Here is a 15,700-nt window from a genome sequence, read left to right on the forward strand (position 1 = left end):
TTTCTTCATTCTCTTCTTTTCATTTCCCTTGTTGTGGAAATAAAAAAAAAAAAAGAAATTTAAAATTGAAAAACATTGAAATCAAAGTAAAATTCCATCCACCAAAGGTATTTTCCAGAAATCGCTCTGAAATTTAAAAAAATGAAACAAAAGAAGAAAGCAGAAAGTTAGGTAAGGAAAAATCACTGATTGGTGATGACGGGGTGTTGAAAAATAGAAAAAGCAGACGGATGGTTTGTCCAAACTGTGATAAAGAGTTGATTGATCAATCACCAAACTTTTCCAGTGGGTGGGGCCAGAAGCTTAAAGAAATATCCACTGTCGGAAGATATTGTCATGCCAAATAACTTCCTGTTGCCGTACATAAACTATTGACACAGTTGAAGGACTGGTGAGCGTCCAAATGTGTCGTTTCTTTTATTCCTCGCATATTTCTTACCAAAATAATGTAAAAATTGAATGATAAAATGTACTGTTCGACTACATCAGGAATGTGGACGTGGTTAACAAAAAACATCCGTTGCCAAGGATATACAAAAATGTATCTTTGCAGATTCTTCTAAACATCATATAGACATGTGCGACACCCTCAGGAGACCAAACCATCAAATGGTCGCTATGGAGATGAAACAACAAAAAAGCCGCCATTTTGAAAAGTTTTTATTTTTTTCATTTATTTGACACACGCAGCTCTGACCTGACTGATAGACAGGAGAGTGAAAGGTCCAAAGCATCCGTTTAGCTGGTGAGGGCCGGTGAAAGGGTTTTTTTTTGGGCGGATGGCGAGGGCGGGGTGCGGCTAACAAAGCCGGTTTTAATTTGGAATTGTGTTGTTTTTTTGTTTTTATTTTTGTTTTTTTTTGGTGGGGGGGGTTACTTTTTATTTCTAAAAGTAATTTTGTTCTTTTTCTTAACTGTTTTGCTGTTTTCTCATTGTGCCCTTCATTATGTTTTTGTGTTGAGTGATTTGTTGATGTTCTGCACTTCAGGGCCACCGTACTAAAGAATTCGAGGAAGTTTTTATTTGCCAGCACTCTGTTTTTGTTGTCCCTTACCTCGTCCCCCTCAGGGTCATCCTCAGGCCCCGAGTCCGGTCCGGGTCGGCGCCGTGCCCTCACCTCAACGCTGAACGGTACCTCTGATTATCTCAATGCTTCGCGAGGTATTCCCTCATCTCCCCTTTAAAAGGACGGCATTACTTCCAGCTCCCCAAGCTTGTCAAAACCAATTTGCTTTCTTATTATTCCCTCAACTAATTTCACTATGACCCCTCCTCACCTCCCCTCCCCACCCCCCTCCACAAATCCTCGACCCTCCGCGTCCCTCAGTTGAGACTCCCAACACGACCTGTGCAACCCCAAAACTCCCAGCAGCCCCATCCCATGATCTCCTTTCCCGGTTTCTCCAAACCTTCAGGCCTTTGTAGGCAACACAAACACGGCGAATCAGCCCGCCATCCGCACAGCTCCGTGCCTTTGTGTTCACGAGGGCAGAAAGTGAGTCACTGACTACAAAATAAAACTCTTCTAATTGAGATCGGGGAACGTGATAAACTTGTGGAGGTTGGCGTGGGCAGCACTTCCACCATCATATCCTGCACAGCCCCCCACCTCACCCATTCCTCTCCCGTCAATTAGCGCCTCAATAGTGACAACACAGAGGATCTTCATTAGTGGAGAATGCTTAATTATATCAGTTGATATTCCTTTCCAAAACTGATTATCCCAGTGCACGGTACGGCTGACTGAGCCGGCCCTCACCCCCGGGACGCAGCGGTTACTGATGTGATTTAGTTTTGGCCCAACTTCTCCTTTCCTCTCTTTTCTTTTGTGGAAGCAGATGCAACCATTTCCCACAGTTTTTGCAGGGGCTCTTTTCATCTCGCCAGTCAAATTAGTCGACCCTTAAGGACGAATTATAATTTATTTGCATTTGTGCGTTAAAAACTAGGAGCGTTCACATGAAGATGCAGATTTATTTTCTCACTGAGGAAGCAGGTGAGGGAATTCAACATAAAAGCTCATCCCTATATAATTCCTTTGCTCATTGGGGTAAGGAGGGGGGGGGGACAAAAATAGATATTTGGAGCCGTGGATTTGGCTGAGGCACAAACAGTACGGGTATGTCTTCTGGTGAGGGAAAACAAAGGAGGTTGGGGTGCTGAGAACATAGTTTTGAGTCGCTGCATTTGTTCAATAAGTTCAGAAACCCACTCAGGTGAAAATGATGTTTTAGGGGGTTTTATCATGTTTTTGTAGCATGTGACTCATAATGTGGGACACATATAGGGAAAACTTAAATTAAAACTGCATTCTGGGTTTATCTTTATTCAAATCATCAGGAGCAGACAATTAAAAAAAAAAAAAAAAGAGTTTACTAAAATACGCTGGGTGGGCTACCAGCTTCCTGTTCCGGAAGGGGGAGCGTGGTCGCTCTTCGCCAATGTTCCCGCCCACAACTCAAAAGTGAATTCCTAATGAACAGAAACTATGGCCGAATGTGAATATTTCCCCTGCCCCTCCGGCTTCTCCCCATCCCTTTTATTGTAGGGACATTTATAGGGATAGGGGTGTACAAAATAGTTTGTAAAGGGCTCTGTATCCCATCACTGCAAGGGTAATCAGCGTCGCACCGTGTCGTGGAAGAGAAAACGCATTTCATCACGTGGATGTGCTCTAAAGCACAGACATTTGCAGGTAGATGTAGACTTTTTAAGTTATAAAAATTATGTAATGTATTGTCCGAGCACTGGAAGTGACGCACCAACGTGGATGACCAGCAACTATTAATGACGTCATCGAGTGGTAGTGACGTCCGAATTAGAAGACAATATTTATCCATTACTCTCCGTTTGGGAGGCTAAATGTAGGGGTACAGACAAGCTATAGGGATAGATAAAGAATTAAGATTCAGCCTATGTCCTAAAAAATTACAGTTTCTTTTTTTCTCTCTCTTTTTTTGCTTAAAAACGGCATAATGATAATTGAAAAGAAACACTAATAATGCTTAGAAAATAGATCAAAAGAGAATTGGAGTGAGTTTTTAAGAACAGGAAAAAAGATCTTTCGTTCATAATATTTGAATTTTCCATTCCATTCTAATAAACAATTAATCTATGATTGTGTTGCCACAATTTAAACTTGTGCAAGTATACATATATTTCCCAAAGGTGTACAAACCATTGACGATACTGTGCAGTTATGGCAGTGATTTTCCTGCTCAGGAACATCTCCCTTTCCTTAATAATATTAAAAGAGGGAGCTTTCTTAACTGCATGTTAAAGTAGCTCTTGAACTCACTCCACACACTGGATCTGTCCAAAAAAACAAACAAAAAAAAAACATGGCTCTCTGTCCAGAGTCCGGAGGAAGATCACTTTAATTCTGCTTCACAGATCTTTTTCAAAAAGTCCCGAGACCCGAAGACCTCAGAACCGGTGACCGTTTGGTGAACTTAGGCCGACCAGCCAGGACCCCGGCACTTGTAAACACAGCCATCATCTAACACCCGCTCATTCCCCCCTGAGAGCTCATCTTCCCTCCCCACAGAAGCATTTTATGTTGTGGTTTGAATGCGTCTTCGCAGTCATTTTAATGGCAACGGCCGATCCAAGCTGAAATGGTAAAGCCGGGTCTCCCCTGGACATGTCATGGCGTTCCCTTTATTGTCTTGTTTATGTTATTGTTCTCCATCCGAGATTTAGAGCAGCCAGAAAAAGTCGGATTCATGCTGGGGCGACTGGAAATGGAGTGGGAGGGGGGACGCCGGCCTAAATGAACAGGTTCTGGATTCCACCAACAGTTCAGAAGTTCAACTCTTTGTTCGGGAGAGACTCTAACCAGACCATCTGCCTGATGTCATCAGCTCAGTTCATGCAGAAGCTGTTTGGCCACAAGAGACAAGAAAACGTACGACAGCGAATATAAAACAGATCATGTCATCAGGCAATGGAGACAAGTGAAAAAAAGATGTGACGCCATGGAAACATTCGTCAAAATCCATTGATTTTTGAGGAAATGAACATTTAAGTGACATTTCCAGGTTGTTGGTCTGCTTTGGACAACACTGCTGTGTCAACACAACTTGCCTGAAGTGATACGTTCACACAAACTCCCTTAAAGGGCAGCCGGCTCATCCTTTTGATGACTGACAGTGGGATTTACAGTAATAATGTCTTCAGGTGCCAAAGGATTGGGATTAAACACACTCCAATTTAAACTGCAAAGTTGCCATGGCAATGACATTTAGTTTTTTTTTCTTTTTTTTTATAGTTCAGGCGGCAAATATATGTGTAGAGTGGTGACTGGTGTTCTTGCCCGGAGACATCCGTCTTTGGCAGGTGGAGTTTTGTTTTCCTCTCAAGTCCATCAAACCTGAAGGTCTGTCTGTTGGTGAAAAGTGTTGCTGATGGCAACAAGGTACCTGGGCAGTTCAACAAAAGTGGTAAACACGTAAACCCGATCTACAGACTTTAGCTGAAAACAAACCTGGATTTTTTTTTTAAATCTCCTTTTGTCATCAACGGATGTGAGCGCCCAAAGCGCCGGCTATCCATGCCGAAAGATTTACAGTTCAGGGTCAGTGTTTATCCCGTTCAGGGCAATGCCTTCACACTATCACACCTAGTTGTCAAAGGAGAGAGCAGCAAGACATGGGGGAAGGGGGGGGGGGGGGTCACGAGCTCAGAAAAGTAATTAGAGGAAATATTTGCCCATGTTTTGTGGAAACGCCACCACACGGCAGTAAAGCTGTGCAATTATTACAACTATTGACTCAAGCATATCTCAGCAGAGCTTCAGAGGCCAATAAGAACTGCAACTGTCTTTTTTAGCTTTGATGGTTGTTTGTGGGATGAAAGGCGTGTGGCTAGACTGCCCCACAGTGGACAATCCCCAAACTGCAGGGGAGCAGGTTCCCTAACATCCATAGAGGTATTTTTACTCAGAATTCCTTTAATTTTTATTGGAAAAGGATATAAAATAGTATTTCTAATCACACAGCAGCAACTCAGTGCATTTAGGGAGGAAGACATGGTCCAGACGATCTGCTGCATTTTAAACCGAGCATCAGAACGGGTAAGAAAGGTGATTGAAGTGACTTTGAGCGCTGCATGGTTGTTGGAGCCAGATGGGCTGGTCTGAGGATTTCAGAAACTGCTGATCTTCTGGGATTTTTACCAACATTTATCTCTAGGCTTTACGGAAAATGGTCCAAATAAGAGAAAATATCCGATGGGCATAACCAGAAGATTTACAAGCTACTGTATGTCTACCTTTTAGTTATGTCAACGTTGAATTATTCTTTCATTTATCGATATCTAGATCTCTTATTGTAATAGGCGAGTGTATTTCCTACTATTTCGGGGGCGAAACTTTATTTTTGCAAAAACCTTTTGTTCATTTAACTATTTACTCTGATCACGCCTCACTTTTCTCTAGAAAAATGTTAAACATGTATGATATTGATATTTATCGCACACATACTTTTCCTGTTATGTCATGGTAAAAGTCCAAACAGTTACTATCATAATGTCACTAGGAAAGATTAAATTCACCCCTAAAACACCATAAAAGACCGTCTTCCTCTTATTTATAAAACACAGGTCTAATTTTCTTTCACCGCTCAAAATTGGTAAATAGTTTTGATTATTTGATAAATTGGGTAAAAAAAACTTCTCCAGTTACTATATGAAGGATAGATTTGTTATAATGTATCAGTAAGTTTTGATGAATAATGAACAATTATTTGTGGTAATTAATATATTCTGTACATATCTAAAATATAAGGAGAAAATAAAAGTTAACTAAGCTAAACATTATGATAAAAATTTGATTTTGATGATTTCATTGTTGACTTTTGTATTTTTATCTTCTTTTTAGTTTTATTTGTTTTCTTTCTTTCCGTATTTTTACATGTAAAAAGCCCAGATGGGCTTATCACACATCATCATAGTATTCATTTCCCAAGTTTTGATTATCTTTGTTTCACAAAAAGCCCTTTTTTATGTGTTAAAAGAAAACCCAAAGCAAATAGCTTAAAAATTATTACATTTCACTGCAGAAAAATATGTGATTTTTGTTTTATTAAATGATTCTTCTTTAAGGATACAGTCAGTATTCATGAACCACACTGCACTATATTTGACCGCTAAAGACTACACATCACATGTCTTACAGAAAATAAACACATTTTGTGTTAATTCAAATTTACACCAAAGAATTGTCTGTGAAAACAAAAAATACTCATTTCAAGTATGGGAGGTTTGTAAGTATGGACACTTCACAAAATGTATTTTGTCACTTTAGCATCCTAAACGCTTAATATATGATGCACGAAGACACAAACAGTGTCTTTAATGTACGTCACAACATGAATTCCTGCAACCGCCATGTAAAGTGGACACAACGTTTTGGGGAGATCGTAGAGCAATACCAGCGTTCTTCATCCGTCCTGTAAGGAAGTGCACTCAGACTCTGTAAAGTCTATAATTCTCTAAATGACTTAAAACACAAAGGATTAGCCTCATCAGACTAACACACCTGGCCACATGCGTGTAAAGCGATTGCAGGGATTTACAGAGCACAAGAGAGATTTTTCTCACTTCTCGAGGATTTCACACACCTGAGGTAGGTGATTGACAGGTGAGAAACTAATGGCATTACAACTCTCTGGCTTAAGAAGCTCAGCATTCCACATTTAGACCTGGAAGCATGTGCGTTAGATCAGCTCCAATGTTACTAGGTGAACAAATGCTTAAAAAAAGATTTGTCTGAAGAGTTCCTTTGATGAAAACTAATATAGTTTTGTTTCTGACGTAGTTGATTAAAACTCCTAAATACTGGAAAAAGCAGCAGAAGTTTCTGCTTCCTTCACTTCTAATCCTTTTTCGAATAATTTCCATCAATAGAATGGGTTCAAGCTGAAAGTCTTCTCCAGATTACCAGAGCAAGTGTTGAGCAGTGGCTTGTAGGCTGCAGCCTCGAAACAGGCATCTTAATTTGGCATTGCAGTTGGCGTTTCTGTCCCTATTGGCTGACTGAGCTCAGCCGTGTGTCAGGAACCAACCGTGCATCAGCAGCTGACAAAGCAGCAGCAGGAAGTTCAGGCCAGGCAGCCGAGAGGCGGAGCTTGTCATGTTGCAGTCATTACTGTAGCAGCAGTGGACTTTCACTCCTGGAGCTCTGTAGCCCTGACTGTTGGCCTGGCTGCAGAAAGACTTGTAGGAACACGACTTCATCACCCCACCTGGAAGGAAATTTTAAAAAGGGTTAAAGATTGACTTTTTTTTGTGCTTGCAAACTTCCTTTTTCTCTGTCTTTCAGTTGCTCCCTTTGACAAATCATCTGCCTCCAATAAATCTCTGCATCCTCTTCACTCCCACCATCCACCCTCATGTCCTCCTTCTCTTAATCCCCCTCCTCCTGGTTGCTCCAACCTCAGCATCCTTTTACGAACATCATCACTGTTCCCCGTCTCAAACCATCTCCATCTGCTTCCCCGTATTCATCTCCAAAACCTCCACCATGATCTGTTCCTCTGATGGATTCCTTCCTGATCCTGTCCATCCTAGACACTCCCAAAGAGAACCTCAACATCTTCATCCTCGCTGCCTCAACAGCTCCCTCTTGAGTTCTCAATATTACGAGACAGTTGTCTCAATGGGCTTCACACCGGTAATTGTCCAACAAAACATAAAATCAGCTAAAAAAAAAATACAGTAGCTGATTGCTAAACTAAACCAAACGGACTGAGCTAAATAGGGCATCCCTGTCCTTAGACGGTCCTTCTCGGTACCAGTGACCAAATAATTAAGAAACAAATACAAAACAACAGCTAAATTTGATCCCACAGGTTTTCCAGGGTTAAATTTTTTGTGTAAAAACTGTTAAACATTCATGGGTTTTTTTTTATATTCTAAAAAATATTGTCTAAAAGCTAATAGCACTGATTTGGTAAACCTAGCATGGAAGGAAAAAAAAACACACAAACATGGATTAAAAATCAGGAACAGGAGCAGCAAAGATCCTCCTCATTTCAAATGGATAAATGGTTTTCATGGGAATGATTGTCAGGAAAAACGAAACTTTGAAAACGAGCAGCTGGACTCACTTTCATGTCCCACCACCACGGCACAGGCATCCGAGTAGCTGGGGCAGGACTTGGAGCCCTGTCTGTTGCAGTCTTCGTTGTTGGAGCCCATGCAGGTGTAACACCTTAAGGCTTCACCTGGATCCAAAAGAAAACAAAAAACTGATGCTAAAGCAAACTTTCCATAACTCCACATCTCACCATGAAGCTTGTGAAGTTAATTAAGTGGGCAAGTATTGCAGCTTCCACTCCCAAATTGTCATCTTTCAGCCACGTACCATTGAACTGATTTATGGACTTGTGAGCATCGCGGCTTTTCAGATGTGTGACAGTGTTCTGTTCATGCGGTGACACCAAAGTGAGGAAACAGGAATAATTCATCTGTTCCTTCTCACAGCTTTTCCAAAATTAACTTCAGAGTCACATCGCTGTGGTGTCGTGCATCTTTTCAGTGCAAAAGGAACAAATAGTTGTTAAAGTGTCAGATTTTTAACTCCACTATGATTTAAGACATGGATGCTTCTTCCTAAGCGGATCAGAGCTGGAGCCCCCAGATGCTTTAAAGTCGCACCCCGCTCATCTTCTCCTCTATTTTCAAGTGTTACCAGTGAGAATTTAATTATTTTTAGGCAAAATAAAAAAATCTGTGTCATTTTTTAGGACGAACACTGCTTAAACTGGATCTAAAGAAAGTTAAGAAACCCTCGTCATAAAAAAAAAAACAGGTCAAAATTCTGTTTTGCAAGGATATTATTATTATAAGCCAAATAATCTTATTCTTAGTAACTAAGAGGTTTTTCTTTCAAAAAAAAAAGTATTTCCCCCAGATTTTAGCTTAATTGAAGACATGCTTTTCTTTTTCATTTTAAAGATTTTTCTTTTTACTCAATTTTAGCCGGTCTGTTTTTGCAGTGTAGTTTTTGCAAAGTGTCAGTAGTTCATTAGAAATTTGCGTCTTCGTAAATAAGTATAGAAGCCGTTTTTGTCTTTTTTCAATTATTACAAAGTGACAGAATAGCCTTTCACTGAAGGCTTTTATTTTATCTTACATTTTACACTTGTTAAGCATTTTAGTACTATATCCTGACAATGTGTTTTTTATGTCTTCTTAAAACATTTATATACTTACTTATGCGTATACATTTCCTAATGATTAGCTGCAATTAAAATGTTTGCAATTGCTGATAGTAGGAGGGAGGGAGGGAGTGGAGGGGGGTGTTATCTTTTGTCTTGTTTTCTGTCATTATGTGGAAAATACAGTAAACATGATTAAACAGAAACCTGCCTCTGAGTTGTGGGCGAGACCGTTGGCATGGAGCTACTCCACTGCTGAGAGCTCTTTGTTTACACTCTCTCCTGCTAGCTTACAGACCCTCACACCCCCAACATTACTTGTGCAACAGAAATAGTGAGGAATATTGGAGCCATCCAGCCATACAGTTTAGAGCCAGATGTCTGCTCAGACGAGAAAAACACAAAGATGTCTACAGAATGGAGTGGAGCAGGGAGTTTGTGGCCCCCGCCCAGCTAATTTTCTACAAATACAACCTTTTTCTATTATTTTTTCATCTTCTCCTGATTCATGATTTGAATAAATACTCAGAAATGCTATTCTATGCTTAATTGTCGTTCTACATGTGCTCCGTCATCAGAAAAATGCCACAACAGCGTGTTGAAAACCCAGTTTTCCTTCAGTGAGTATTTAAAAGTTGCTGCCCATCAAAAGTTACTAATTTTTTGTCAGCCGGACAGACACTAAAAGTTTGTTTTTCTACAGAAAATATCAATCAAAATCAAAAAAATCAAATTCTATTTGTGCAGCCCAAAATCCCAACATAGTTGTCTCGATGAGTTTCACACTGGTAATTGAACAAAAGCATAAAATGAGTCATAAAATACAATAGTTGATGGCTAAACTGCTAAACTGGGCATCCCTGCTCTTAGACCCTTAGATTTTAAGCTTGTTTGCTACTTGAAACATCTTTTATGTAAGAAAAATACTGCAAAAATAATCAGGAAAAAAAACAAAAACGGATCGACAGACAGCTAAAAAAACCTTCAAAAAAAACATCGTACTTGTTGTTGTTGTTTTGAATTGCTCATCTTTGTGTGTAATGCTGGGAGTTTGTGTCGACCCTAATCGGCCTCCACAGCCACGATGCACACATGCTGCAAGTATTAGCCTCCAGGCCTATTAAGAGATTAGCTGCTGGGATTGCATGCTGGTTTCAACAGAGGATGACACACAACATTGTATAAATCACTTCAGACTTGGATGAGAATTAAAAAAAACAATTGCATAAAACATCTGTCAAAAACAGGTAAACGATGACGGAAGCAATACTTCACAAATATTTAGCCAATAAGAACCTGGAGCTATTGTTCCTTAAATTATGTGTAATACACCACAGGCCAAGTGGACCACAGAACACATTTCTAATGTTTTTTCTGGTACACTAATGTCATCATGATGGTTAAAAACACAAGCCAAGACGTCTGATGAAATATCTGACAGAGGAAATCCACTGTGCAATCTTCTAGTGTTAGGGCACAGAGGCATTTTGAAGAGCTAAACCACCTCCAGAGACAAACACACAAAAAAGTGACAAACTGTTACACTGGGGGCTTCTAAAAAAGACACAACTGAACGACAGGTGAACAGAGAACAGACACGACAAAACATGGAAGAAAAAAAAGAGTGCATCCTTACAGTGGGTTTGCAGTAGGAACACAAAAAGGAGGAACAGCAGAGGGCGGTGGGCAGCTCTCATGGTGCTGCTGCTCCTTGCTGGTCCTGATCAGACAATGAAAAGCAGCTTGTTTGCTCCCTAAGACCCCTCAGCCTAATCTGGGCTATCAAACACACAGTGCAGGAGATTACCGGCTCCTCCGGTGGGCCATCAGCTGGGAGTTAGGTGACAACAGTATATTCCTCGGTTTGGACGACCCCAACCTTTCACCTAAACGTTCTGACACAGCCTTACCTGTCGTAGGTCTGCCTCTTCCCTGAGCTCACATCCGCTTCAGTCTTTGAGTCAATCTGATGCCGACAGCTCTAAGTAGCTCATCTTGCAGTTTACGCAGCGCCACACTAATTTGCTTAAGTTTGAGGCCACATGGCAACACTTTTGTGCCATAAATGACCCATTGTGACGTTTAAAGCCTCTTCTTTTGAATTTTTGTAGTTTTTTTTGTGTGTGAAGCAGAGATTATAAGTGCTTTTTTGTGTGTGATAGATGTGAAAAATACTTTAATGTTTTGAGAAATGAAACATCAAGACCCACTCCAACGAAAACAGTGTTTTTTTGTTGACCTTTGACCTCAGGTATGAGGCTGCCATCTTGCATTTAAAAAACTAAAAACACCTTTAGTACCTCCTGCTGGGGATTTCGATCTATCACCTCCAAACTCCTTCAGTATCATTAGGAAGCTACTTGGGGAAGAAATGTTGGAATTAAAGTTGTAGATTTCTAACGGCTTTAACACGGTCGTGTTCTTTTTGTTTACTTTTTTTTACCCGGGAGTATTGTGAAGATCTAATACATGAAAGGTTAGCTCAAGCTGAACAAAACTAAATAATATAGGATATGAACATACTAAAAAAAACTCTGTTGCCAAGGAAATCCAAAAATTTACTTTTGCAGATTCTCCTAAACTTTTCATAGATCTGTTCGTCACCCCCAGGTGACCAAAAAATAAAATGGTTGCTATGGAGATGAAACCTACAGAAAAGCCGCCATTCTGAAAAAAAGGCGGTTTTCATGAATTTGTCACAGTTTTGACACCACTTGCAGCTTTCATTTTTATTTTATTTACTCTTCCCCTTGTTTAAAAAAAAAAATAAAAAATGTATTATTAAGGCAGAGGAAAATTAAACCAGGACATCTTCACCCCTAATGCTTTTGTTGTGGCGTCTCATTTATTAATGATTAAAATATATTTTGCATGATCTTCAATCATGTATTTTCTGGTGGCTGTATTTGAATTTCTGTCGATGTTGAATTTCAAAAGATAAACTGGGTTTGGAGGCTGTAAAATACTAATGTCTAGAAACAAGAATGCATGACATCTAATTTCCATTTCCCTGGACTGTAAAGTGGAATGTTTTATGCATTTGTTCCAAACAAATAGCGTTAAATATAAAAAAAGTCATAGTAAAAAGCGTTAATGTCAAGCTGTATTGCCATGTTTTATTGCACTTCATAAGCCGATGCTGTACAGTAGCTGTGCAGAGTATTTCTGGGCGTGACAGCTGTTGCAGGATGAGCACATTTGTTCCAAATTCAGCTCTTCCTCACAACTGAACAACATTAGTTTGATTTATATCAAAATTAAATCCAAAAAATAAAGTTACACAATTTCATTGAAAAAGCTATGACAAATATCTACACGGTTACATGAGAGAAAGCGGATGAATAACTTGTTTATCAAAAAAATGCACAATTCATTTTATACTGGGACTCTCCTACAGTACAATATGTACAAACAATAACATTTTTTTGTATTTTTTTACATGCAAAAAAAAAATTATACCAGTGACAGTTTGTGTTCCGTTACAACATTTTCTACATAAATCTTTTTTTTATTTTATTTCCAAAGTCTAGCATTCTCTACGATCCAGAGGAGACAACAACAGGAGCAGGTAAACAGTCTTCTCCCTCAGTGGCTGTCATGGCAACATCATTTAACCCACAAACACTCCCTCAGTCCCAAACACACACTTGCACACAGACACACTCATTAGTGATATGATAAATCTTTTAAAACTTTGTACCGGGTCTCAGAACAGCACAATGCACAGGGAGACCAGAAAATGTACAGCGAAGTCCCTCCCATAGAACCTCCCATAGAACTTTTGGAAAGCTAAACCTCCGTGGTTCTGCGTCAAGCCAGCTTGCCTTGCTGCTAACACTTCCCCATCTTGGAGATCAGCTCATCGCAGATCCTTGTGAGCTCATCGATCTCTTTGTTCTGAGGAAGAAGAGAAAGAAAAAACAATCATAAAACAAACACTACAGCAGCTTTTCGGTGACGTTTCCTCTGGTTTTCCATCTCTCTTCCGACCTTTTGCTCCAACGTCCGCTCCAGGGAGTCCACCTTCATCTGCTCCTTCCTCAGGCTAGCCTGGTAGACCGCTTGCTCCTGTTTGGCACGGCTCTTTACCTGTGCTATCTCTGCGTTGGCCCTGAAGGTAAGAGAAACATGTCAAGTGTCCAGTACTCCATCAGAAATGGACAAACAAATACAAACGACCGTAATAACACCAGAAACTCAAGCTCAACATTAGACCTTGTAAAGCCCAAGATTGGACAGATCATTCGCATTTTTTTGGAGTTAAGATTTTTAAACCCTTTGATGAAATCCACAAAAAATGTGCAATATCAATTTTTGTATGAGATATAGATAGTGTCAATTATGAACCCCTGGGAGATGAAAAATTATTCACATAAATGTTCAGAAAAAGAAATTTAATCCACACATTTTTAACATGTATTATCAAGAATTAAGTATCAACTAATAATGTTTTTTTTTTCATGACAGCAAGTAGTCATTTGAAAAAGAATAACAATAGGGGAGTTATTCTCACCATGAAGTTTAGAAAATTAGCAAAACATTTCTTGCAAAAAATGTTCATGCTAATAAGACAGGGGTTTCAGAAATGTAAGTATCAAATATAATATGAATGGTTATTTTGGGGTTAATCTCTGCATTCAAGTTTGAAAATTAAAGTAATTGGAGCCTGATCAGTTCACTAAGTGACCCCTAGATTACTTTTAAAAATGCAAAGCAGCGGTAAATTGCAAAATGCATTTTCAGTTGAATTATGGAGCCATGACAATTGAACCCACAATAACTCACGCTGACACCAGCATAACGAAAATGATCAGAAATGGGTTCAGTGGTCTGACTGGTTTGTGGTATTTTCCACTTAATTTGATTTTTAAGGAAAAATGGGCCTTAGTTCTTATGGGTTAAAATACAATCGATTTTACTTCTATTCAAAAGTTGCTTTTAGAAATGTAAGCCTGATTTTCAGATTTTCATATTGAATTAAAAATTGCGAAATGCATTTTCAAATTGAAAATTGAATATAACTTTGAATTATGGGTAAAAAAAAAACTTTCATTTCTGTGGTTGACATGATGCTCATGAAGTAATGGTAATTTAATTTCATCAACCTCATAATTTTAAAATAAATTATACATCAGATATTTTTTTGCTGATTTTTTAATGGATTATTATTTGGCGATGCTGCAATGACGACATCAGAGCTGAAAAGCTGCCTTCAGATCTGCCACCTGGAGACCAATGACTGCATATGAGGTCCATACCATTGACTGTACGTGACGCCTGGACTGAGTGACCCACTCCTCCTTCTGCGTTTCAAAAACAGGAAGTACGTGCCAACTCCAATAAGTCAAAATCCCATTTTAAGAAATAAACAGCTGTTACTCCGAGAGTCAACCATATTCTGTGGATGAGGTCACACTTACTCAGTCCAGTTATCCGATACAGTCAATGGTTCGTACATATGGACTCACTTGTCTAGTTTCTCCTCTGAGTGGATCTTCAAGGCATGATATCGTTGCTCCTCCTTCTGCACCCGTGACAGATAATCCTGAGCACATTTCTTCAGAATCTCCTCATTCTAAGGAAGGGAAAAGATCCTTTTGAATTCTTCACGAGCCTTTTTAAAGCTACTTTCAAAGAGGTAAATTTGTGGGTTACCTTGCGGAAGCCCTCCAGCCTGTCTTTCATCTTCTCATACCGGCGGAAGAGATCAGCCAGGGACTTCTCCACGGAGTTGAGGTCGGCCAAGGCCTGGTCCTTCTCGATGATCAGCTGCTGGATGGTGTGGTGGGACAGAGACTTTTCTTTCTGGTCGTCCTCTGACAGACACACAGACATGTCGGAGATCATCAGTCTGTTCAACTCGGGAAAACTAAGTTTAACGTCGTCCAACAACACTCACAAAGATGATTTGATTTACTAAACTAAAGGTGATTTTGTAGGTTAGTTGTTCGTTTGACCAATTTCTGTGAGTAATCGTATAAATTGGTATCATGCAAACAAAAAAACAGAACAATGAAAAACAAAAAGGTACAGAAGATGTCACAGCTACACAACCCTTAAATACATCAAGTTTATCCATTCCATTTCTTGCATTGTTTTAAAATGAGATCAAACCTGTTTGTTTAAATAACTTTATTTAACACTTAACAGAAGTGCAACATAACAGATGAAGAAAAAGGCACTGAATGGGATGAAGACAGCGAGCGCATCGGCTCCCGTCTCTGAGACGACGGCTGACACAGACAGGTGAACTCAGCCCTACTCACCTGGCATGCCTGTCAGGGTTATCAAATAGAAAGGGGGGGCAACAATGGGAGCAGAACAGAAAAGAAGGGAGTGCGTTAGGTCAAGCCAGGAGGGGTCAGGACATGTGAGTGAGCAGAGACACGTGGTTCTCTTTTGTGCTTCAATGAAGGCAAGAAATTAAATTAGCTGAAAATAAACCCTCAAGGGGGACAGAAGGGGATGAGGGTGAGAGCAGCATGTAGTGGGGAAAGATGAGTACCGGTAATTCCAAAATCTTTGGCTTTGTGGTTAA

General features: G+C 39.8%; 2 protein-coding genes across 22 annotated transcripts in view; both read right to left on the reverse strand.

The window, feature by feature from the left end:
* Positions 1-6,500: 6,500 nt before the first annotated feature.
* ly6pge (lymphocyte antigen 6 family member pge) lies at positions 6,501-11,181 on the reverse strand. 2 transcript variants are annotated; one of them, XM_078931423.1, is made up of 4 exons: positions 10,970-11,107; positions 10,799-10,882; positions 8,110-8,226; positions 6,501-7,245 (listed from the first exon to the last, which is right to left on the reverse strand). In XM_078931423.1, the coding sequence occupies exons 2-4, from the start codon at positions 10,857-10,859 to the stop codon at positions 7,043-7,045; spliced, it is 381 nt and encodes a 126-aa protein (XP_078787549.1). In that variant the 5' UTR covers positions 10,860-10,882; positions 10,970-11,107; the 3' UTR covers positions 6,501-7,042. The 2 variants fall into 2 exon arrangements, with proteins under 2 accessions (XP_078787549.1, XP_078787550.1); XM_078931424.1 differs by lacking the exon at positions 10,799-10,882 and having other exon boundaries at positions 11,073-11,181.
* A 1,071-nt stretch (positions 11,182-12,252) lies between these two features.
* The window catches only part of tacc2 (transforming, acidic coiled-coil containing protein 2), a 52,215-nt gene continuing 48,767 nt past the window's right edge, over positions 12,253-15,700 (reverse strand). For all 20 annotated transcript variants that reach the window (XM_078931400.1, XM_078931398.1, XM_078931394.1 and 17 more), the window contains 4 exons: positions 14,818-14,978; positions 14,631-14,737; positions 13,153-13,273; positions 12,253-13,059 (listed from right to left, as the gene is read on the reverse strand). In XM_078931400.1, the coding sequence (XP_078787526.1) occupies positions 12,994-13,059; positions 13,153-13,273; positions 14,631-14,737; positions 14,818-14,978 (455 nt within the window). In that variant the 3' untranslated portion in view covers positions 12,253-12,993. The remainder of the gene's footprint in view (positions 13,060-13,152; positions 13,274-14,630; positions 14,738-14,817; positions 14,979-15,700) is intronic.

This window comes from Oryzias latipes, chromosome 15 (genome assembly GCF_053564925.1).
Source record: "Oryzias latipes strain Hd-rR chromosome 15, Olatipes_Hd-rR_3.1".
NCBI lineage: Eukaryota > Metazoa > Chordata > Actinopteri > Beloniformes > Adrianichthyidae > Oryzias > Oryzias latipes.

Bases quoted from the DNA above. Each gene is read 5' to 3' on its own strand.
- ly6pge (XM_078931423.1), bottom strand. From the start codon at position 10,859: ATGAGAGCTGCCCACCGCCCTCTGCTGTTCCTCCTTTTTGTGTTCCTA. The intron at 8,227-10,798 runs GTAAGGATGCAC...TTTTGGATCCAG, and splicing joins GTTCCTACTGCAAACCCACT to GTGAAGCCTTAAGGTGTTAC. The intron at 7,246-8,109 runs GTGAGTCCAGCT...ATTTCCTTCCAG, and splicing joins CGTGGTGGTGGGACATGAAA to GTGGGGTGATGAAGTCGTGT.